General features: G+C 49.9%; 5 protein-coding genes across 5 annotated transcripts in view; 3 read left to right on the top strand and 2 right to left on the bottom strand.

The window, feature by feature from the left end:
• Pmar_PMAR017350 (hypothetical protein) overlaps window positions 1-2,520 on the top strand; it is a gene marked incomplete at both ends in the record, with an annotated part of 8,143 nt that extends 5,623 nt beyond the window's left edge. The window contains 2 exons of the mRNA XM_002772074.1: window positions 58-969; window positions 1,063-2,520. Of these exons, the coding sequence (XP_002772120.1) occupies window positions 58-969; window positions 1,063-2,520 (2,370 nt within the window). The remainder of the gene's footprint in view (window positions 1-57; window positions 970-1,062) is intronic.
• Window positions 2,521-5,535: 3,015 nt separating this feature from the next.
• Window positions 5,536-7,642, top strand: Pmar_PMAR017349 (hypothetical protein; the record flags this gene model as incomplete). The annotated part of the gene is made up of 11 exons (XM_002772073.1): window positions 5,536-5,572; window positions 5,621-5,670; window positions 5,719-5,800; window positions 5,861-6,017; window positions 6,066-6,179; window positions 6,225-6,360; window positions 6,764-6,879; window positions 6,966-7,019; window positions 7,272-7,350; window positions 7,397-7,462; window positions 7,508-7,642. 11 exons carry the CDS (start codon window positions 5,536-5,538, stop codon window positions 7,640-7,642), a joined length of 1,026 nt encoding a protein of 341 aa, XP_002772119.1.
• A 2,579-nt stretch (window positions 7,643-10,221) lies between these two features.
• On the top strand, window positions 10,222-14,887 carry Pmar_PMAR017348 (dna polymerase i, putative). Its single transcript, XM_002772072.1, has 20 exons — window positions 10,222-10,434; window positions 10,741-10,881; window positions 10,929-11,015; window positions 11,061-11,159; window positions 11,205-11,335; window positions 11,442-11,577; window positions 11,701-11,806; window positions 11,887-11,986; window positions 12,031-12,145; window positions 12,203-12,318; window positions 12,560-12,747; window positions 12,857-13,146; window positions 13,216-13,323; window positions 13,372-13,519; window positions 13,600-13,859; window positions 13,905-13,985; window positions 14,036-14,173; window positions 14,217-14,305; window positions 14,362-14,497; window positions 14,543-14,887. The coding sequence occupies exons 1-20, from the start codon at window positions 10,255-10,257 to the stop codon at window positions 14,714-14,716; spliced, it is 2,823 nt and encodes a 940-aa protein (XP_002772118.1). The 5' UTR covers window positions 10,222-10,254; the 3' UTR covers window positions 14,717-14,887.
• A 469-nt stretch (window positions 14,888-15,356) lies between these two features.
• Window positions 15,357-19,383, bottom strand: Pmar_PMAR017347 (heavy metal cation transport ATPase, putative). The gene is made up of 15 exons (XM_002772071.1): window positions 19,173-19,383; window positions 18,460-18,608; window positions 18,312-18,409; window positions 18,163-18,261; window positions 17,996-18,109; window positions 17,849-17,945; window positions 17,713-17,798; window positions 17,521-17,621; window positions 17,299-17,447; window positions 17,145-17,249; window positions 16,908-17,049; window positions 16,759-16,837; window positions 16,610-16,714; window positions 16,437-16,553; window positions 15,357-16,369 (listed from the first exon to the last, which is right to left on the bottom strand). The coding sequence occupies exons 1-15, from the start codon at window positions 19,355-19,357 to the stop codon at window positions 15,503-15,505; spliced, it is 2,493 nt and encodes an 830-aa protein (XP_002772117.1). The 5' UTR covers window positions 19,358-19,383; the 3' UTR covers window positions 15,357-15,502.
• A 614-nt stretch (window positions 19,384-19,997) lies between these two features.
• The window catches only part of Pmar_PMAR017346 (oxoacyl-acp eductase, putative), a gene marked incomplete at its 5' end in the record, with an annotated part of 2,909 nt that continues 629 nt past the window's right edge, over window positions 19,998-22,277 (bottom strand). The window contains 6 exons of the mRNA XM_002772070.1: window positions 19,998-20,212; window positions 20,255-20,343; window positions 20,579-20,703; window positions 20,859-20,950; window positions 21,115-21,248; window positions 21,426-21,504. Of these exons, the coding sequence (XP_002772116.1) occupies window positions 20,009-20,212; window positions 20,255-20,343; window positions 20,579-20,703; window positions 20,859-20,950; window positions 21,115-21,248; window positions 21,426-21,504 (723 nt within the window). The 3' untranslated portion in view covers window positions 19,998-20,008. The remainder of the gene's footprint in view (window positions 20,213-20,254; window positions 20,344-20,578; window positions 20,704-20,858; window positions 20,951-21,114; window positions 21,249-21,425; window positions 21,505-22,277) is intronic.

Below are 22,277 nucleotides of genomic sequence, written 5' to 3'. Positions count from 1 at the left end.
GATCCCATTGCGGTGGATGCGATGCTATGCTTCATGGCAATTCACGACTTGGGCAAGATCCGTGATATCCGAAGGGACTTGTCTCCGGGTATTCGAGATCACGACAAAGCTCTCTTATATATCATCGAGAATACCCCCGCAGTACTCCCTAGCTATCTGAGGTTGCCTGCTTTCTACCAGAAGCTGATACATTCCGCACTTACTGTGGAGTTCAACTTTGGTCAGTTTCTGCAGGGCGAAAATCTGCCGGCCAACTTGGTGAAGGTGAAGACTATGCTGGGTGACGAGGGGAAGGATGCTTTGTCGTTCTATCTGTTCCACATCTTCGTTGACATTGCTGGTAGCTCCGGCACCCGTACTTGGGAAGGAAGTTTGACCATGGATCAGTCTCTATACAGTACCTTCCAGGATGGCGTCAACTGTTTGGAGATGCTTACCACGGAGAGCGTCGATGATGTGTACAAGTCGTACTTGACTAGGCGAGCGCGGGCGACTGGGGCAGATGTGGTCAACAGAGCAGACTTCGCTCTGGCCCGGCTGAGCTGTCAAGCCCGTGTCAGTGACTTTAGTGATGCCGAGGAAGTCACAGCTGTGTGGAACGAAGGGCTGACTCCAGCAGAGCGCTCGGCCCTCACGGAATTTCTCACTAGAGATGGTATTGTTGGTCGCCCCGGCTACCTTGTTTACTATGCTCCCGCTTTCTTGTGCAACTGCAAGCGGAATGACTCCGTGGGCCTGTTATCTGCTGTGAGGATGCTTTTAAAAGTCTACGAGACTGCTGAAGACGAGTTTGGTGACGCTGCGCTGTACCAAGATGGCTACGTCACAATCCACATCAAGGATTTGGCTATTCTTGGAGCTACATATTCTGCCCGAATGCCCTTCGACCAAATGAAACTGTTCCTGACCAAGATCAACGCTTCCGAGGCGATGGTCGAGGGGAAGCCCTGGATTCCAGTCACAGATGAAGTGAGACATCGAACTCGAATCTTCGGGCTTGTCGACGTGTGTGTGTAGCGTGCTGTGACTTACGTGTTAGTCGTACAAGTCTGTTCTTTTCAGGCGCTACTGGCTCGTCATCGGAATGCGGGATTGCGCTTAGCGCAGGATATCTTGAGCAACTCATGCACAGAGACCGACTTCCTGCTGCAGATCCGTTCTGTCTATCCCGAGTTGGGCTACTTCAAGGGGCGGATTGATCTCACTCCTGATGCCTCGGCTTCAGTACCGCTCGCTGCCGCAGAAGTTGAGAGTTTGAGGACCCAAGGGGCGATGCTGAGTGTATTCTGGGTGTGCTCTAACCAGTACGACCAGTTTGTAAGGGGGCAGAATCCTAAGGATCGTCTCAGCGAGCGTTCTTGGCAAGCTATTCGGCAGTGGATTACCGACGTGGTGAAGATCAAGACTGTACGCGACGCGGAGCTCCTGGATGCCTTTCTGTGCTTCACAGCGATCCACGACCTCGGTAAGATGAACGACTTCCGAGCAGATGTTGTACCTCATGAAATTCGTGACCACGACGCTGCTCTTGGGTACATCATGGACCACTGTCCTGAAGTTCTGCCTAGCTATAAGAGCCTGTCCGACCACTACAAGGACTTAATACGGACTTCACTTCGTGTCAACTTCAACTTTGGACAGTTCCTCCAGGGTGAGAATCTACCGGCAAATCTGGTCGGCGTGAAGCGGCTTTTTAAGGACAAGACGACTGATGCTATGCCCTTTTTCCTATTCCACATATTCGCCGATATGTCTGGGATTTTGGGTGCGAGGTCTTTGGAGGGAAGCCTCTTTATGACTGAGACCATGTACAACAACTTCGCCCGAGGAATTGACGCTCTCCAGGAGCTACAGACTGGTTCTCCTCGGGATGTATATGATCGCTTCCTTCTCAAACGAGCGGCTGAGAGCTTCCCGAAGATCACTAATAGAGCGGATCGAGCATTTGCAAGGCTGGTGTGTCTATGTCGTATCTTCAACCCAGCTGACACGCGGCTACTGCAAGATGCCTTCGACGATTTGCCCGCTGCCAAGCGTGAGGAGCTTGTAGAGCACCTCAACAGAGATGGTATTGACGAGAAGCCCGCGTATCTGCTGTACTATGCACCAGCGTTCATGGAGAACTGCAAGCGGAACCCGGTTCTCGGTCTTGGCCCTGCTTTGAAGCTGTTGGTGAGAATCTATGAATTAGTCGACGAGGCCTTCAAGGTTGACTCTTTATCTCCGAAAGAGGACGCCGATGACTCAGAGGTCGACGATAATGTGAAGACTGAGGTGGCCGTTTCTAGCAGTGTTGGATGCACTACAGATGCAACTGCTGCACCCTGTGAAGTTGAAAAACCTACAAGCTCGTCGCCTGACCACCTCCCAGGGGTGGTGACTGCTCATTTGCGAGAGTCTGCGGACTGGGTGAAACAGTTGCGGGACTACTCGCAATTCTCAGAGAATCGGCTCGTTATGCAACGCATTAGTCCGAATGAGGCTGTCGTCCACGTGGTATCACTCTCTGTGAATATGTAGCCTTTTCTTGGCAGTGCTGCGGTTTCAGTCGAGCCGTTCCCTTGGCGGTTTCGGCCGTTATTTTTCAAGTGTATCTGAGATAGTTGATTAAAAGTATTCATTGTAGTTCATTTGTTACCATTGAGAGGTATTGGTCGGTACACTGGAGTCACCTCTTCATTGTCATTACTATTATATTGCTCTTCGTCACTGGATTAGCTGTGTATAGGATCAGCGCATCCATTTTCTCAGTCCGTGATGACTGGTTCAGTGACCGGCTTCTCTATACCTGCTGTGTTGATGTTGGGTTGATAGTAATCGCAATCTGACTGGGGCATTCCTCTCGGAGAGGCCATGAGAGTCGTAGGACCACGAGTGGACTGCTTGCTATGAATCTAGTCAGGAATGTGAAATAGTTTTAGGGAATATGTTTTCGGTGGTTGTTGAGTTCTGTTGTAAAATGCTCATTCGACACAGGCTTGGTGATAGTTTGCCCATCTCTGATGCCGATCTTTGTGCTCCTCAGCTCAGTGTGTTATCCTTTTTCACCGCTGACCTCAATGGTCGGTCGAAAAAGGCGAGGGCTTCATCTCGCCCTTTGAATGAATCCGAGTTCCGAGGTGGTTGGAATAATACGACAGAGCCAGCACTAATCCGAATGCAATCGTGCGATAGATGTGTTCAGTCATACGATGCCATTCCTGGACACTGGAGAATGCGGTGTTTCGTTGATATGGAATGGAGCTCACGGATGGCTCAGGTTGAGATAGCTGACATGTCGTCTGCGCCGTCTGTATCGAACAGCCCCTCGTCCGTGGTACCGCAGATAGACGGAATCCCTGACACAGTTGATGGGGATAATGCGAATCGCGGCATAGGTAAATTGACACCGAACGAGTGACGCCTCTTCATTCGTGAGTGGCAACATGGGTGACACTGTGCTCTGATGTGTCCGTCGGAGTAGGCATGCTTTTCAGGGCTGAAGCAGAGGATTCGGGACTTGCAACGCACCGTGGAGACTGAGGTGGATCTTCACGGCTGCTGGGCGGGTGCATCCGGAAATATTACTCGTCGAGGTCCTGACTGCAAGGAAAGAATTGGCCGTCTTGCGGGGTCAGGAGATTGGTACAGAGGAGCAGGAACAGTCGGACCGGGCCACCTTGAGCGAGGAAGAACACCAGTTGGTGGAGCGAGTCAAGCAAGAGGTCATCGAGAGTGAGTAAATAAACGCCATGAGTAGTGTCGGATCTCGACGACTTATTCGAATCGGTTGATACCATGTGCCTCATTGCATGGGACTAACACTCGTTCGCTGCAATACTTCTCGAGTGATAACTTAACAATATGCCTGAATATGCATGACTCGGGATGCACACGTTGACAACACTGTTTGACGTACCGTAAACATAACAACTTCCTCGCTGTCCACATGATGAGTTTTCGTGTTGTCAGATTATGATCAATTTTTCGACGAACTCGAAAGTACATTCATGAGGAATCAGCGAAGCGAGAACGAGCGGCTACTGTCACAGATCGAACAGCTGAGAGCCGATAACGCGAGCTTGCAGTTGATGGTGGTGAGTAGTGCTGCGGAGGTTGGTCATTGACCAGCTCGCTCGAATCGACATTACTGGGTTATAAGGACTCGTCACGAGGCCAAACGTGGAGTTGTTCTCTGTTGATCGCTGATCAGGTTGAACTATCACGAGCAGTCAGTCGACTGGAGGACGAGACAAAGGTGGGAGCTTACCCTCGCAAGATAAACGCCACATTCGAATCTCATGAGCGCTTATCAAAGGGGAGGGGGGGTTGTAGTCAGCTTCTGAAATACCTGACCTCGATTCACCAGATCAGTGTAGAAGGTGACACTTGCGTTACTTCAGGCCTAGGGAGAGTCATACATGCTTGAACAGTGATACCGTCTTGGCCGTTGTCCATCTCGTTGAGTTGTTAGTGCATACCCTTAGTCTCGTTATAGTGCGACTCCTTCACTATCTGATAGATTTTTCCATGGCCGCAGCTACTCGCCACAACGGAGGGCGAAAAAAGGGCTTCAGTAGCGCACGTTGGGTTAATTGGCGGTGAGTTTCGAGAGGGTTGGAAGCTTCAAAGCGACAACGATGAGAAACGTCAGTGTTTTCTTTATTTTTTATCCTCGGTCATTCGCACTGGTGTACATAACTGTATGAGGCGCAAATAGTTTGAAATTGTGCAGTAGCGAGCGATAATGACTATGGTAATCTCCACATGCTGAGTGCACTGGTCGAAACTGTCAGACGCAGTGTTGGGAAATTTGATTGTCTTCCTTGGCTGATCTCAAGAGTTTCCTCACTAATTATAACAGTTTATATGCGAATTCGGGTAGAAAATTTCAGAAACCAACGGAAGAATTTCCCAAAAAATTTTCAGAATTTTCATACGGTCTTTCCCACACATCATGTAGGGTATATGCTGCTATGATGGTCCTCGCCGCTGGTATTATATTGGGGTCATGGTGGGCCGACCTGCGGGAGAATGCAGTGGACGCGGATGCTCGGAACCGCCCGAATCATGATGAGGTCTCGCGTGAAGAAATATTGCGGTGGACCAATGGTGAGAAACGTCTGCTTCTGCCTGAGTGGCCGCTGTATCGGTAGCTCATCGTGCGACATGTTCATGTCATACGCTGACGCTCGCTCGGCATAGATTCGCGTCGAAAACTGGTGGCAACTATACAGTTTGGCAACGTACCATATATACTTCACGCGATTTTACTATATATTGGCTTGTGACGATTCCTATGATGTGTTGAAATCGTGTTTGTGCAGCAACTGCGCGTCGGATCGCTGATGATTTTACTCGTGGCCCTCTCCAGTCGTCTAGGGTAAGTCGGCTCCTAGCCTTGATGAATAGGTCTTGTTACAGGCGTTGCTGAGAACGCTGCAATCTGATACGTTTGGTGGGTATGTTGGCGCGAGGGTGAGATCATCGCCGAGCCTTGGTGGGAACGAACGAGGCTTATTTGCTCGGAAAACTTTCGCGGAAGGCGATATCGTGATGCGGATACCAAGGACAGCGTGGTACTCGCAAGACGGTAAGCTCAACGAACAGTACTGTTGAGAATGCTTCCATTGGTTTTCAGATATTCCCACTGCGCTCGCTTCTATGATTGGCACGTCGCGACTACAAAGAGTAAGTGATAATGGAAAACCCCCGTTGTGAAGCAACTGTCGTCCCCAGGTTGCGCCTGAAGTACAGCGGATCGGCTTGGGACTTGGCCTGTTGTACGACGTCACCTCGCTGTCCTCTAATGAGACGAAAGGTCGGGCCACTTGGCTCGCTGGCGCGAGCTCTTCGAGTAGGGCTACTGGATGTTGTGTAGGCTGGTTGCATAATCGACTGGGGAAGTCTCGGGTCACGGATAAGGAATTGCTCAAGCAGTGGTTCAGCTCCTTTCCTGACAGCTTCGACTCTGTCGTGAGATTTAACACCAATCAGAGTGCACTTGTTTTCGAACCAGCGCGAGGCGAACTTCGTCGGTAGGTTTCAAACGTGCCGATTGAAAGCGGCATTGTAGGTCCTTGCAGGTTGGAAAGGTTTCTTGTCACTTGTCGTAGCTTTGCTACTGTGATGCCTACTATGTTCGGAATAGAAAGCATGGAGTCAGCAGAAGCACAACTCCATGTTGAAACCTTAGCACGGTAGGGCGGGACTAGTGCGAGCCGTTGCTGTACACTCACCACTAGGTGGGCGTGGGGCATCGTCCTTTCCCGTACTGGTGTGGCGCGAGTAAAGGAGGCCACTGGTGCTGAACGTGATTTAGTATTGCTGTTGCCGGGTGTGTCACTGGTGAACACTGCGATGGACGATTGGAACTTACAAGTGAGTCGGAATGGTCAACACTGGCGTCTCAGCCATCTCTGAGTTTTCATGGGAAAATGTCACTGTGGGAGGGAAATTCAGACCGTTACGAGTTCACTTTTGGTGAAGCAGTTGGCAGGTGGTAAACTCAATAGTGAATCAAGAAGACGTTCTTGACTTCACTAGTTCCCAGACACGCTCCATCATCCTGCAGTTTTTTAACAGCCTTGATACGGGAAGTCCAGCAAAAGTGAAGGGTCTGAAGCATACGGTGCATCAGATCTACGTGGCGGAATCGATACTTATATATTGCCTCAAACCCAGTAGTCTATGTCTTCGTCTCCTCTGTTCAGAATCCTGAGTGTGACCATCAGGCTTGTTCGGTTCGAGCTCGGCGGACGATACGCAAGGGTCAGCTTTGTAGCTACTGCGAGTTGGGCATCTCATGGCAGGTGAAGAGCTCACGATGGACTACGGTTTGAAGAGTAACTTGCAGTTCTTGGTTTTCGGTGGCTTCACCATCCCAGGAAATGAGCTCGGGTATGTCCGGGTGCACGTTGTGGCACATGACTCTTGATGAGATCTGAACAGTTTAGTTCATTTTCACAGGGCATTGGAGCTCTCAGGTACCCGATGCGGATGAACTTAACAGCGAGGATGGGCAAGGACATGCCCTCAGAGTGTGAGGCTCCTTTCGTGATTGGTGAGCGTTGGCAAGCCCGCTCCTTGGTTGGTCATTCCTCAATGTTTCTTCTCACTACTGTCAGGCTTAGATTCTGAGTGGCATCGGATGTTGAAGTGCAGCCGTTTTGCAGTGTAAGGCGATGAAAGCTTACGACTTGCTCAAGTTGATTCCCTCAAATGATATGTTGTTGCAGCCTCGCTATTAGACTCGTCACGTTCTGCTGTGATTGCCAAACTAACCACTGTAGGTCCGGAAGTGAAGCGCAGTCGTGGGACTCTGGTGAATTGGAACATCCCCCCTCGCAACTGAGTTCACAAGACGAACGGGTGAGGCGAGCTCTATCTTGGACCGCGATTGTTTCTCCGGGTACAGGCTCTCCGAACGATTATTACGAATCTTCAAGAGAGAGTGGAGGAGATCACCCGGAGTCTTGCCTCGGTATGCATGTCTACTCATCTGCCACTGGATTCGTGTTCCTGGCAGGTGGACATTCCTGCAATGGAAGCCGACAAAGACCCTCTCAGTGCTAAGCTAGTCGGTGTCGTTCGACAGGAGTTGAATGCTGCTATCGCTTGGCGTGAAAAGGCGGAGGCTGTGATGCTCAGCTCGAGGCGCTAATGAAGACAAGTGAATGGTAAACTCAAGTCGCCTGTATTCTTGGAAATCGATTTATAGTGTTCCTACGATGCTTCCTATGCTTTCTATCTACCTGTAGTACTGTGTTTGTTGTATACTCAACCCTCGCGAGTATGCCTGGTTTCCCCTCCAATATTTTCCCTGCCATGATTTCTGTGAGAATTGACGATGCCAAATGTGGAAGGTTCATTGTATTGTTGATTTTCATGCCAGAAGTTGAGCTCCAATCCTCCGCCGTCTTCATAACGTGTTCATAGTATTATATTCTCTGGGGTGACGCCCTGTGCAGTATGCCTTGTTGAGGGTGACTCCCGCGTGACGGTCTCTCACGCGTGACGCACATGCCCCCCCCGCTCGAGTTGGAGCTCCTTTTTCCGTAGTCTTTTAAATTCTCATGGAACGTCTCCACTTACTCTCGCTAACCGTTGCGGCGTTGGAAAGACTGTGGGAAAAGGCGGATCTCAGCGGGCGGTTCGAAGAGCTCCTTATGGAGATTTCGAGCTTCACACGACTAAGAACTCTCCAGTTAACTGAGTTAGCTTCCAAAGTCGCCGATGTTGATGGTCGACTCGAACACATCTTCCATCGACGAGGTCGCGTCATGATAGTTTCCTCGGGACCGGATGGGCGTGCTTTCGTATGCGATGCAGAGTCTGATGAATCGTTCGAGTTCGAGATCTCCATGTGGGTAGACAGCTACTATCACTACGACCCATCAATAGATCGGCTTTACGTCACCGACTTCGATGGGTATCTTCTCGTCCTGCTCGATTTAGCCTCTGAACTTCCTGAAACCACCGTCGTTCGTATTGATATTGACCAGATCCCCTTCAACCACACTAAAGAGTTCATGTGCGCTGGGAGGGTGTTCATATGCGGCTTGTTAGAGGACGGACGAATAGCTCTGTCCCTGCTTGACATCGATGAGAAGCGGAAGTGCAGTCATCTACTACCTCTGTTGACATCAAGAATAGCGGCTACCTGCAGACACTTGTATGACTTTGTTGTGAGCGAAGAAAGCAGCAACGTCTTCGCCTTCACAGTGAGGGTAGGAAATGACCTCTTGCAGGCGAGCCTCCGTTTGAGTGGTCATTCCTGCTCGATCGAACAGGATGAATCTTGGAGTGCAATCCCAGTAGCTCGTCCGCTTCTACAATGCATATCGCACATTTGCCTACTCGCCCCCGAGTTGATGCTGATGGTGTCATGTCCATGCGGGGCGGAGATGGTATCCCTGGTTCTCATTGAGTTTCGCGACGGCCAGTGGTTCGTCGTTAGGGGAGATCCAACCTTGAAGATCAATATACCTTCTCATCTCAGTATCGATTCTGGCCTGCTGTTCCACACTGCACACTCTGACCCGGATGAGAAAAAAATGGTGTTCTCCACTTTCCGTTGTACTTGGGAGTAAAACTATAGTGGCTCTCAAGTCCGTTGATCGCTACTGCTGTTGAGGCATCTTGCTTAGCCACTTAGTAGCACTGTTTGTTTTTTCAACCAGACCAGCTTCTTACCATTGACTGTTAGTTATCGAGTAGTGTTTAATGAACTGATTCGGGAGAGAGGAGGACTTAATGCTGTAGTTTCTCCAGGCCTATAATAGTTCGAATCAATCTAGGTGTCGAAGGCGGTCAATAGAAAGGGTCTGTAGTAGGTGAGCCATTTGTTCTCCACCTGTGGAAGCAGAGTTGGATGATTTGTCGGCTCTCCTCAGCTGAGCTCAGGATTTTCTTCACTAATATGCGAGAAGCTTACAAAAATCCCCAAAATTTCCTCAAACTTTCGATGTTGTCACCGACACATGTTGCTGGCCATGCTGCGCTGAATAACGTGAGGCGCTCTGTAGAGAGATGAATGTGGCATTCGTAGGCTCCAGTCTATCAGCTGGTGACTGTAAGTCCAAACTAGTGAACTCAATGTAGGAATCAGGGGTCAACTTTTTGTGTAAATTTGCTCCTATGGAACGCTCATTCCTGAGTGCACAGCCACCACAACCCGAATGCACAAAAACCGGATATGCTAAGAATATGTGGAGGGGTGTATGTGGTTTTAGCAAGGGATCTCAACCAAGTTAACGTATGGAACTGAATGAGCTAGCCTATACTGGGGATGGTTTCAGTGGGTATTGCCCTCCAAGCTATGAATAACAAGAACAGTGGCTGAGTCGATTCGAGCCATCCGGAGGTGAGCACTGAAAAACTCAGAGCTCTCAAGGGAATGATCACTGCACGCTTATATTGATCATCTAGCTACATCGACTCCTATAACGATCAGGAGGTGTGGGTTCACAATAGAGCAGAAGGCTCACAATATCGTTTTTGCGTTCTTACGCGGAACAATTCTTCTACTCTACAACTTGGTCGGGACTATTCTTGCAGTTGAGGAGCACGAGACGTTAGCTTTCAAACTCCTGGACGGTCCCCTATTCTCCCGAGATCTCACCTTCTTGGAAGGAAAGTCAGGATTCATCGTGAGACATAAGAGCAAATGAAGTGCTTCCCAAATGTGTTGTTGAGTTATATGAATTCATCTCGGGAGTATCATTCATTCAGCGAGTAATGTGGGTCCAGCCCCTCCAGTGGGGATCGCACCATATGGCTCTAAACCGGCTGCGATACGCAGTACCGGTACTGCGGTCTCTGACGAGCTGTCACCGCCTAGGTATGCTCGGTTCAAAGCAGTGGTTCGGCTCGGCCTCTCCAGCCGTGCAGAGAGAGGACGTCCTGAAGTACTTGCCGGCTCTGATGCCGCGGCCAGCACTGACCGATAGAGAGGTGGTAATAGGGTAGCTCTAGGGAGGGCACTTGCAGACGAATTGCTCTATCGCTGTGTGGAATAGCCTCGCCTTGTTGCTGTAATCATACGGTATTTTGGCTGGCTTTTCTCATGATGACGATTGACTCTTCCTGGACAGGATGAGGTTGTTTGCATTGATGCATCATATGGGACAATCGGCTGGAGGCTTGGCCAGTAACGGTCATTACGAACATATAAGAACTATGACTCTATATTGTTTCTAAATGCCAGCTTCTACTCCATCCTATGATTTCTGACCAGGCGATGTTTGGTCTCCTGCGTAGATACTACACCATCAACCTGTGTCAATATTGACTGGTGGTGACGTACACTCTGAGAAGGCAGACGAGACCCCTCTCCTTCCGGAAAAGGAAGAGAAGGCAACACGTGTTAGGGCCGACGCCTTCGCCAAGAGACTAGCGAAAGTATGGTTGGTTACTCCTGAGAGATTCCTTATGACAAGGTCTTCCAGATTGATCAGGAAACTGACTTCCGCATGAGCTACTCGCCGCCCAGGGGTATCACATTAGTATGTAATGAGGAGCAAGCAATGAGAGCGGTAGAGTATGGGAGTTGATACTATCGTTGAACGCGATAGTGACAGATACGAGCTCTGGAGGCGCACCGGGGCCCAGTAGCGTGGGACACGGAATTCTGGAATGTGGAATTGACGAGGAACACTCCTGCGCACAGCTCGGGGGAGGTAGGGTTCCATGAAAGATATCATAGGAAGCTCAGCATCGTGTAGTTACTGTGCTTGACTGCTTTCGGAGGTGGCAAGCTCGATTTTGGCTCTGGCCCGTTGCTCTTCGTGGACTGCAAGGGGCCTAGCAGGCATGTTCTAGACCTGTTCAGATCGTACTTTGAAAATCCTGCCAAGTAAGCTCTAGTGAGTGTGACTGCTTTATTGCTCGTTGATTATCTACCTCCGCCTGAGCCCTCTGATAGAATGCTGCTGTAGTTATCAGAGCGACTGTCACTTCAGGAGGAAGATCTTTCATAACTTCGCTGCTGATGCGCATGTCTTATACGGGCATGGTATAACAGTGCGGGGTCTGGAGGCCGACACTAGATACCTCGCGCGGCTCTTCGATTCCAGTCTCAGTAGCTGGGAAGATCAGGTGAGAGTGTCGTGCGTACTGTTAAAGAGGCTATGACGGCGCGAATGATAGCAAGCGGTCTCTCAAAGTGAAGTGTTTCTTACACTGGTTCGATGGAATCAGCAGAGTTCTGGCCCACTATAGGTTCAGCCAGAGAAACCACCACTATTGCTGCGAAAGAGCAAGACCTCGACTACTAAGGAGGCTCTCATCGATGAGGGGGGAGATATCTTCAGCACGCCTCTCAACGGTGACTCGGCTACGCTTGAGCCACTGTCTGTCGGTGGGTCGCGTCACCACATACTATGATCGTCATCTGCGCTCGTCCAGATTGTGAACAACATTCGGGTCCTGGGAAGGGCTATCAGCTCAAACGACTTGTCAGTCTGTTTGGCATCGCGCCGAAAGAACCACCGTCGTTCAAAGAGAAGTAGTTGGTGTCAGCGACGGTGAATCTGAAAATTGCCTATACAGGTTCGCAGGCAGACTCGGTATTGGAGGTTTGGAAGCCCATTGCAGCGAGGAGAAGTTCGGAGAATGGTTGAAGTATGCTGCTGATGACGCGTATTTCACGTTTATGCTCTACCGTGTAAGATGTCTTGATCGGTCTTATGGGGATGTGCTCTGACCTGTCGTCTTCTCTTAGCGTCTCACTGACACCTTGCGAGGCCAAGAGTGGTGTACTGAGTTGCACTGGCAGCCTATTCGCGAGAAGATTCGCCATGGAACAACAACATTCAACGGAATGAACGACCCAGAAACGTGAGCATTTCATCATGAAAATCTCGCGTGTATGCGGCATTACACTATGCCCGGACTAGAGCAGTATATGTGACGCTAAGTCCTACTATCGTTTACCGAGGACTGAGCCTAGGCATACTTGCGTCGAATCGAGTATAGCCAGTCGAGCTCGGGAATAATCTTGCGACTGCACCTTCAATATTCATAAGTTTTGTCATCGCTGTGAACGGCTTTTTGTGCGCCTCACCTGTTGGATTGGCAGATACACAGGTTTGTCGATGTCCGATTTTGCGGTGAAATTCTATCGCCCTTTCACTGAGCTCCTAGTAGAGATCGAGAGGCGAGGCTTTGGCGCTAACAGGGAGTATCTAATCCAACAGTTAACGGCAGCTCAGGCGGACCTCCAACGGCATAAAGATGCCTTTCGGACGATAGCGCAGTCGCTGAAAGGTACGTGGAAGTATTCTCGAATAGTAATAGTTTCTTTCTGCCGTCGATCTGCTTGTCATTTTTCTGCCAATATCCACAATTGCTAGCGGCGAATTGGTTTTGTGGTCAGATCGCCGGGGTCAGCCGTTGAATCCCCAGGCAGAGTTCATTAACCCGAGATCAGCCAAGCAAATACGACAGCTCCTCTTCGGGAACCCTGACGAGCCGGACCATCTGCGATGGGTCGCCCGTAGAGTGCGAGCCGGAGAGGAGGCAGAATGGATACAGCCTTTCATGGAGTTCCCCACTGCCCCATCGTCCAAGCATCGATTCATCGTGAAGGGGCTTGGTCTCCAGCCTATAGCCTATCTTTATGGCCGTGAACGGTTGAGCAACTACGCCCCCAGTGGCTGGCCTAAGGTGAGCTCCCGGCTCTTGCCGTCCAGTATTCGGGATGATGGGCGGTTCAGCAAGTTCCCGCTCTGACAGGTCGAGTCAGCTATTCTGAGAGCTTTCGCTGGTGAACCTCACGAAGGTAATTATGGCGTTGCTTACCAGCAGCTAGAGCCTGTACGTGGCCATGAACATGCAGCAAGCGTACGAGTCCGATACAGATAAGCGTGCTAACTCTGGTGGTCTTGTTAGGTGTGCAGGCTACTGTGGCATCTACAACGGAGTATCAGGATATCCGCGGCAATCACCTCGGTCCTATCGCCGTTGATAGAGCGTATAAAATACGATGAGGATGGGTTCGGGAGGATCCACCCTAGTCTGGCGCTAGACACGACCACGGGTGAGATGGATCGGATGTCACTGCAAGATTTGTTACATTGAGAAACTCGGGCATCCGAGCTGACGGGATTACTCTCTCAGGTCGACTTTGCTGTCGCAAGCCGAACTTGCAGAACCCTCCAAGTGCTCACAACGACCTCTATTCCATCCGGAAGGCATTCAGCGCTCGCCCCGGAAATACGCTCATCGTCGGAGACTACTCGCAACTCGAGCTCCGCATATTGGCACACATGTCGAGATGTGAATCCATGATAAGACAACTGAATCAGGGCGGGGATATCCATTCACAGTGCGCAGTGGACCTCTTCCCAGAAGTAGCAGAGGCCGTTGCCAATGGATCTGTAGGACGCCTACACTCGCGAATAGATAGGAGAGCCACTGTGCAGGTCGTTATTGACGACGCTGAAGCGCATCCGGGCATACCCAGTGTGAAAACCAAGTTCTCGACTCAGCGGCAGCAGGCCAAGGTTGGACCAGGATCGCTTAAGACTCTCCACTGCGATCCTTTAGAATTCAGGTGATGAACTTTTCTATTGCTTACGGGAAGACTGAAAGGACATTAGCTGAAGAGATGGACCTGCCTGTCACTGACATTAGAGACATGTTCACGAGATGGAACAACTCTAAGAAGGGAGTCGAGCGATGGAAGGCAGAGGTCCGTTGGATCGTTCTGGGGAGTCCTCGAGGTTTCTGGGCAGATCATTCAGCAAGCCCGCGATACGCAGCACGCGACTTCCGTACTCGGACGCCACCGAAGATTCCCACATATCAAGCATAGGCTCCGGAAGTAGAGTGTTTTGGTGGCGCATCTTTCCAGCCCATGGAATCAGCTGTACCCGTCAGATACTCGGGAAGGTCAGAGCGTGCAGCGGTGAATTTCGTCATCCAAGGGTCGGCGGCCGACATCGCCATGATGGCCATGCTTCGCGTCGATCGAGACGAGAGACTACGGCGCATGGGGTTCAAGATAGTGATGCAGGTGAGAAATGGGCGATTCCAATCAGCATCCTGAACGATGCCGTAGGTACATGATGAAGTGATCCTCGAAGGACCCGCAGAGAATGCCACCGACGCAGTTCCCATCGTGCGAGACCTCATGGAGCATCCCTTTGCCGATATCAAGCCTGACTACCGGATGTTGATTAACCTTGATGTTGATATTGCTACTGGCACGAATTGGTCTGATGCCAAACCCTGAATCAAATATTTGGCGCATTGTGTGTTACTGTACCGAGTTGTTTGAAATCAAATACGCCACTTCCATCTCTCCATTTCGCCAGAGCGACGTTGTGGTACCATTGTAACTTTTGATTCATTTCTCTCATCATTGGGTACATTAATTTAAGATTTTTTCCCGTAGCTGCCCACGTAAAATTTGCACGTGCTTCTGCCCGGATTGTAGTTTGAGTTTCGCATCGGCATTAGTTGAGTGAAGCAAGTGGTTTATCATCACACACCGATTGTACAACCCATTTACATCACTATGTATAACCATGTCAGCTGAAACTCGCTCCAACGCCAAACCAATGGAATGGCGTTGCAGTCTTTTTCATGTACGTTGGCCGGTTGAACTGCATGCGCGACTCCGTTATGATTCACAACTTATGAATAACTCCTCAAGTCAGCTCACTTTTGAGGAGTGTATATGTACACTGCCCATCGTGGTGAACGCAACCGAAAATTCTATCGAGGGAACCTCAATTGAGAATCTGTATTCAAACGACTTCGTGCTACTCTAGACATAGGCATAACGCAACAACGCTGCCATAGGAAAAATGGAACCATTAAACTGGATATCAGTACGAAATTTGCATATGGCTCTCGATCTCAATCAGCAACCAAACGTGATTGACAGATGACCGATGATCTTTGAATTCATCGAGAACTCTGCCTTTGTCATAGCTTGTACAAGCGAGTTTTTTTCTCCATTCCTCTTCGTTCGGGAACAGCCGCGCCTCTTTAGACTGCTAGCGAAGTTCCTCGCTCACTTCGATCCGGCTTGAGCATCGACGCAACAACAGGATTCGGTGGCTAGTTCAGCTGCAGAGTCAGGCAATTGAACGATACAAGAGGATCGCCCTGACTTTTCTTCGAGGCCTCGGTCTCTATTTACAGGCTGGGGTTGGCGCATTTCGGACGACACTGTCCTTTTCTGGCCGCTACAGCATCCCGCTTTGCAAGCATCCGTGGACGGTGTCTTCTTCGAGCTATTGCAGCATTGCTTCTTGCACATTTGTACAGAGCTGAAGCCCGGCTCCCCATATCGGGGCGAGTGAAGAGTCTTTCTCGTAGGAGATTTCGCCACAGCTGAAGACCGAACTGCCGTCGCCTCCTCAGCAAATTTGTCCATTATAGCCGTGTTATTCGGCCTCCAGCTCAGCGGACGAGCACCATTGGCCATGACCAAGAACAAGCACAGCCCATCCGACACCACGGACACCCATAGAGGGATATACCCCGCAGCGCCAACGATAACGACAAGCGCCTTCGTGAACAGAGCGATAGTCAAATTCTCGCGAACGACATTGCGCACGCGTGAGCCGAGTAGAGCAATTTGACCAAGCAGGAATAGACCGCGATTCGGGTCCGTGATGATTATGTCAGCCGCCTTCTCTGAAACAGCTTTACAAGGGCTGGAAAACGAGACTCCGACAGCTGCGAGGGCCAGGGCCGGGCCGTCGTTGAGGCCGTCACCAACCATCATGACGGGATGTGCTATTTTTGCACCCATTTTGGGATGTGTAAGAGGCAACGCCTTCGGGTCCGATGACTGATAATCTCTCACAAAGTCTAGCTTGTCCTGTGGGCGTAAATTAGCCTTGCAGTTGTCGATACCGAGCTCTGCAGCAACCTGAAACCACGTCCTGCACCACAAATAGATTTCAACGAGGCCGAAGAAGGGAGGGCCATAGACTCACGTGTTGCGCAATGGGAACTGTATCTCCCGTGAGCATGCAAGTCGGTATCTTCAAAGCCTTCAGCGCTTCTAGGGCACCCGGACGAACACAATCCTGCAGCTGCAGACAGAGGGCGACCTGAGATGGATTCAACTTGGCAGAACCACAGGGCACAAATTGCGAAAAATGTTCACCTGGCCGTCGATAACAACGAAGATTGAGGCAACTGCCCCTCCTGAGATTTTCTCGGAAGGGATTCGGAAACTCTCCAACATAGCAGGACCGCCGACCATAACTTCCTGATCAATGGAACTCGGTTTAACAACACGTAAAGGGTTCGCACTTTGCCTTCGACCGATCCAGCGACCCCAAGGTTGCCGTCCAGCGTTCTGTAGTTTTCAACCGAAGGCAACGAGGACGAGCTGCCGACATACGAGGCAGTGCAACCTGACGTTTCTTTGATGAGATAGACTTGAGACATATCAGGCATGCCTACCCGTGTAGTAGTTGACAACAGCGCTGGCCAGCGGATGGTGACTCAGCGACTCGACAGCTGCTGCTAGTCTCAAGGCTCCTCTTTCCCCGAGACCCTCAGCTGCGGGGAAAAGTTCTATTGACGTGACGCGATGTTCGCCTGGGGTGAACCGCAATCAATACCACGCCATTTTCATATCGGGAAGCAGATTCAGCAATAAGGTTTGAGATCGCGAGAAGTAACCGGAAACTAACCCTGTGTTAAAGTGCCAGTCTTATCGAAGGCGACGAGCTCGAGCTTGGCTAAGCTCTCAATAACAGAGGGCGACTTGATCACAGTACCAAAATAATGCCGAAGTCCTACCAGGGCAGACTATAGACCGCGATGAACCATGAGCAAGGATCTCACCGGTTACGATTGCCGTCATGTATGCAACAGGAGCAGCCATGACTATACTGCATGGGCATGCAGCAACAAGGACAATGACGCCACGCTCTAGTGACCAGCAGTAGACTCCCGTTATGAATGAGAGCAAGACCACTAATGGTGTATAATACCTACGACACACCCCAAGTGAAGAAAGGGAGAAGCAGCAAGGACCTATTCTCTATTTTTCCGAAGGAGGCCCACTTTGCAAAAGTCTCGACTGAGTCCTGGAGAGGAGTGCGCTGACCAGCAGCTTCCTGTATCAGATCGGTAACCTTCTGGGTACGCCCAACTCTGCCGCTGACCTACAGACATTGATTCCTGTTGAGAACGATGTATGCTGATAATCGTCGGTCTATTTCACGCACTTTAATCGTTTGCTGTATAGCCACTCACCTCCACACTAGGCAGAGCTCCCTGAACGATCAGTGTGCCACTAAAAACTTTGGAGCCCGTAGTCTTGTAGACAGGAATGGACTCTCCTACATGAAAAAAGCCTCTGCCGTTTTCCAAAACGACCAACATGACCAACCTGTGAGTCGACTCTCATCGACACTGGCAGTGCCCTCGACCACTACTCCATCTACAGGAATTGAGTCACCAGTGCGGAGTAAGATGCGATCGCCAACCTAAGGGAGCCACACTAGGGGCAACTGCTCGTGAGGAATATGGTGCTCACCTGTAATGCACCCACTTCGACCATTTTCCTCGATCCGGCCAAGACAGCCACGGAGCCTTCCGCTGAAGCTGAAGCCTCCGCAAGGGACTTCGTAACAACAAGACTCATGCATGTCTGAAGATCGACCAGTGAAAAATATACCAATTCCGAGCTGCGGCGTTACTGACCTGGATCAAGCCGGAGCCGTTGACTATAGCACCGACCAAGACTGCCTCCGTCCATTGCATATTGATAGCTGCTCCTACAGCAGCTAGCAGCATGAGGACCTGACAATCATCGATTCTTCCGAGTGCGTGAAAGATACGCTACGACTCACCGACACATCAGTGAACTTCTTCATCAGCAGAGCTCGCCCAGCACCCAGGAAAAGCGAAAAGGAAAGGCAGAAGCCAATAACAAGAGGAATCGCAGCACCTTGCGATACACAGAGTTACACGACTGCATTGCCGACCAGGATGAACTACCCCAACAAAGTGATCCAATTTGGACTGCAATGACGAAACCCTCGAGCCAAGCCTGGTAGCGCATTCGTCCGATAGCTGCTTCCTCCGAAGCTTCGCCTTCGGCGCCGGTGTGAATCAGCGAGGCTCCGAGTAATTTTGCATTGAGGAGACTGACAAAAACATAAACTCAACAACGGACTGATCATACGTGATTTATCCCACAGGGCATCGATGCAGTCACTCTGGGCACAATGCTCAGGTTGCGGACAACGCGGATAGCCATTTGTATTCGCACTTTCGAGCCTAGCAATACGTATCTTTACATAGTTGTCCTCTTTGAGAACGATTACATGAATATACTCATGGACGGAATAATATGGTGAATGACAAAACAGTGATATTTATGAATAGCTAATCCAGTATTGACGACATTCTTATGAGATCAATTTATCCACCTCCTAGGATCCTAGCACTATCATGGGCCAGGCCTCTAGCGGAAGTATCACGAATAGATGCAATGACGATATCAATAATAATGGAGTTTCACCCGTTTTACGTGAAATGGCGTAAAACTCCGTGGAAAACGCGATATTCGCGGTATGCAGTAGTCGTGAAATATATTTTTCATATCACTAGGGTGAAACTCCTCTCTAGCTCCTGAATCTGCCGAGCCCGCTATAGTGCGAAAAGAAAAAAAGTAATCCAATATTAATCGGCCCCGTCGACTTCACTACTTGCATAAGTCCACAGCACTGATCTGTCCGCTATCGTGCTCCACAGTTACGACTTTGGTAACCGTGTTTACGACGATCCTTCTGACTCCTGCCTGAGGCTCCAACACGTCGTGCACCAAGTTGGCCTCCAGCGCACAGCAAAGATTTGCCACACGCACTTGCGTTACTGCCTCGGTCGACGCCATCCGAATGATCCAAAACGGAGAGAACTACGACCTACAATAGGCGAACCCTTTCAAAGACCTCCCGGCCCGATCGACGCAACCGATCAAATCACAAACAGTTTGACACACCATGTAAACGTTCAATAGCTTCTCCGGAAACTCACAGCTGGAATATGGCGCAATATTGGAATGGAATGGCGCGAGAAATCACTTCAAGAGGCTTCGATCGCCCTTCCCATTGATTGAACCACCGAGAGAGTGAGCCGCTCATATTCCCCGACCGCTCTTCCACTACTCTCCGCAGGCGACCGACTACAGCAGCTGTCATACGCGGGTCTCATCAGGAGCGCCGAGGCACGCTAGGCCTATTCCAGGCAGTCGGAAACGACACAAAGTACTGTTCACTTATCGGTAAGGTATGGCTTGAGTTTTCCTCTGTTCTCGTACACTCTGAGGAAGTGTACGAGCGAGCTTTCCTCAGCTGAGCTCACGAGTTTCCTTACTTACTGTAAAAGCTTGTATATGAATTAGGTTAGAAGTGTACAGAAACCAACGCGAATTTCCTCAAAATTTTCATATTGTCACCGACACAGTTGGTTGACCATGTGCATATCTTTCCATACTGGGCCTACCCCAACTTTCAAACACGTACCATCACGACGTGAAAAAGAATCAAGACCACCATGGAGACATCGATGCCCCTCGCAGATCGACTTCGTTCGACCATCCATCGGAGCTTTGCTTGTGGAGGAACAGTACGGTCTCGGCAATAGTCCGCGGTGAAATCAAGTTGGGAAGGCCTTCTTTGGAAGCTAGCTGTGCTCTGATCCATGGAGTGTCGACAGGTCCATCGACTACCACATGGGCTACGTGCACCTCAACACGACAATAACGTTCAGGATGAGGTCCGACTCTCACCCCTTTAGGTCCCAACTCGCAAGCCAGACTCTGCGCGAGCGCCCGCTTAGCATGTAGTGCACCGGAGAAAGCTGAGTAACCAGCTCGACCTGATACGAAGAGAAGTGTCTATAAGAAGACTATGTAGTATCCCAAGAAAATGCAAAAAGACTATGTAGTTTAGCATGTGGAAACATCTGTTGCTACAACACTGTCACGCTGGTGTTCGGGTAGGGAATGCGCGAAATGACGGACCCATACTCGATCAAGTGCTCATTTATACAGACCTCTGAGTCAGAGTATAGTAGAACCCAAAAAAATACAACAGACCCGTCCCACTCCAACCTCTGACTGAAGCCGTTGCCGATGTGACGACCAAGGTGCCCTTTCCTCGCAGGCCCATCTTCCTAGAACATTCGCGACCCGTATAGAAAGCACTCAAACGTGCCATCTCCCAAACCTTGCGATATCTACAAATAGAACAGCCGCAGAGGAACGACAGCCCTAAAGTTCAAAATTGGGATAGACGTTTCTTAGACCACATTCACAAGGCGAAACTTTGCAATCAGCGAAGTAGAAAATCCATCCGAGAAATGAGCTGACACTCTCGCCAAGACTGGCCTACACTCGAGCTGTAGTCTCCTCAACAGAGAAAGTCACATTGGCACCTATGTTGTGAACGCAAAGCGTTATGGGCCCAAACCTCCTCTCAGTCTCCTAAAAACATCCATGACTTCGAAACATCAGGTTGTGATCTTCCACTAGAGCATCTCGATACAGAGTCCATCGAAATGACGCAGTTGCTTCTATTCGAATACCCCGATGGCGACCCAAGTCAGATTGTCGTCGTCTCGAGAATCGCACGCAAGGTCAGATCCTACTTCAAAGAGTTTGAAGACTTCTTCTTCGAGACGTGCATCAGCTTTTATTCCGTGAATCTTACTGCTTCCCAACTCAGCCACAATTCCTGCGAGTTTGGATCCATTACGCCTTGATGCTACTACAGTGGATATACCTGTGAGCAGTGTTGGAATATGAGTTCGTTTTTCTCAGCTAGGATTCTATAGAAGGGTAGAAAAATGTAACTCCGAAAATTTCCTCAGCATTTCCATGTTGTCACCAACATATGTGGTTATTTGGAATTTTTCCACACTGCCTGTGAGACTTTGTGAACATATCTTTAAGGCCTTACCTGGGTCCTCCACAAGGTGCTCGATGATGGCTCGACCAATACCGTCACCACAGCCGACAACCAGAGCAACTCCACCATACTGATGCGAGACATGAGACGCGACACGCTCAAGTCGATTCAATGGTGGTCCGCTGGGTGGATCCCGCGCCGGTTTCGCCAAGAAACCCAACCCATCGCCTTAACAAAAATTGCGCGCGCTGGGGTGGGGGCCCCGGGCGCGCGCTAAAATCAAACCGGCTTTACCTGCGGCTAGAGTATATAGGCAAAATGAAGCCGTCTTCTCGCGACCTAGCCGTTCAATTGCGTTGAGTTTTAAATAGCATACGTAGCAGCCCGACACAGGTTGAGCACGCACTAGTCTGCGAGAATGTAACACAACAGTTTCGACAAGGAGCCGATTTAAAATGACCGCAAGTTCGAATCCCAGGCCTGACAATTTTAAATCTTTTATTCATGTCACAAAAACCTAGCGGAGCGATGCAGTCCGGCAAGATTCACGCAATTGTGCTGTCTCTGAAAGTCGTCTTCGCCCGATTCGTGCAGCTCAGTTGGTAGAGCGCCCGCCCATCATGCGAGAGTGCGCAGGTTCGATTCCCACGGTTGGCGTTTTTCATATATCTTCGTAAAACGTGTGTGTAATGTTGGATTGCTAACTTCAGTGTGATTTTATCTCCTATTATCTGTAAACAACGAATAACAACGTCGGATGATGTATATTTGTGTTGCAAAATATTAGCTCGATGTTTTGTCAAGAAAAACGTTGCGTCAGAACACCGTGCGATGTTTTGAGAGGCATCCATTTCCACGATTGCTAATTTCTCGTGTGTATCCAAAACGTGTCGAACATTTTCT

The sequence above is a fragment of the Perkinsus marinus genome (genome assembly GCF_000006405.1).
Source record: "Perkinsus marinus ATCC 50983 genomic scaffold scf_1104296962102, whole genome shotgun sequence".
In the NCBI taxonomy this organism is placed as follows: domain Eukaryota; phylum Perkinsozoa; order Perkinsida; family Perkinsidae; genus Perkinsus; species Perkinsus marinus.
This window is presented reverse-complemented; position numbering and strand designations above follow the sequence as displayed.

Excerpts from the sequence above, each read along its gene's own strand:
- Pmar_PMAR017348 (XM_002772072.1), top strand. The coding sequence starts at position 10,255 with ATGGCTCTAAACCGGCTGCGATACGCAGTACCGGTACTGCGGTCTCTG. Across the intron at positions 11,016-11,060 it reads AGGAGCAAGCAATGAGAGCG|ATACGAGCTCTGGAGGCGCA; the intron begins GTAGAGTATGGG and ends CGATAGTGACAG. Across the intron at positions 12,146-12,202 it reads TCACGTTTATGCTCTACCGT|CGTCTCACTGACACCTTGCG; the intron begins GTAAGATGTCTT and ends GTCTTCTCTTAG.
- Pmar_PMAR017347 (XM_002772071.1), bottom strand. The coding sequence starts at position 19,357 with ATGGCGTCGACCGAGGCAGTAACGCAAGTGCGTGTGGCAAATCTTTGC. Across the intron at positions 18,410-18,459 it reads AATTGGATCACTTTGTTGGG|GTGCTGCGATTCCTCTTGTT; the intron begins GTAGTTCATCCT and ends GTGTATCGCAAG. Across the intron at positions 16,838-16,907 it reads GTCAACTACTACACGGGTAG|CTCGTCCTCGTTGCCTTCGG; the intron begins GCATGCCTGATA and ends GTATGTCGGCAG.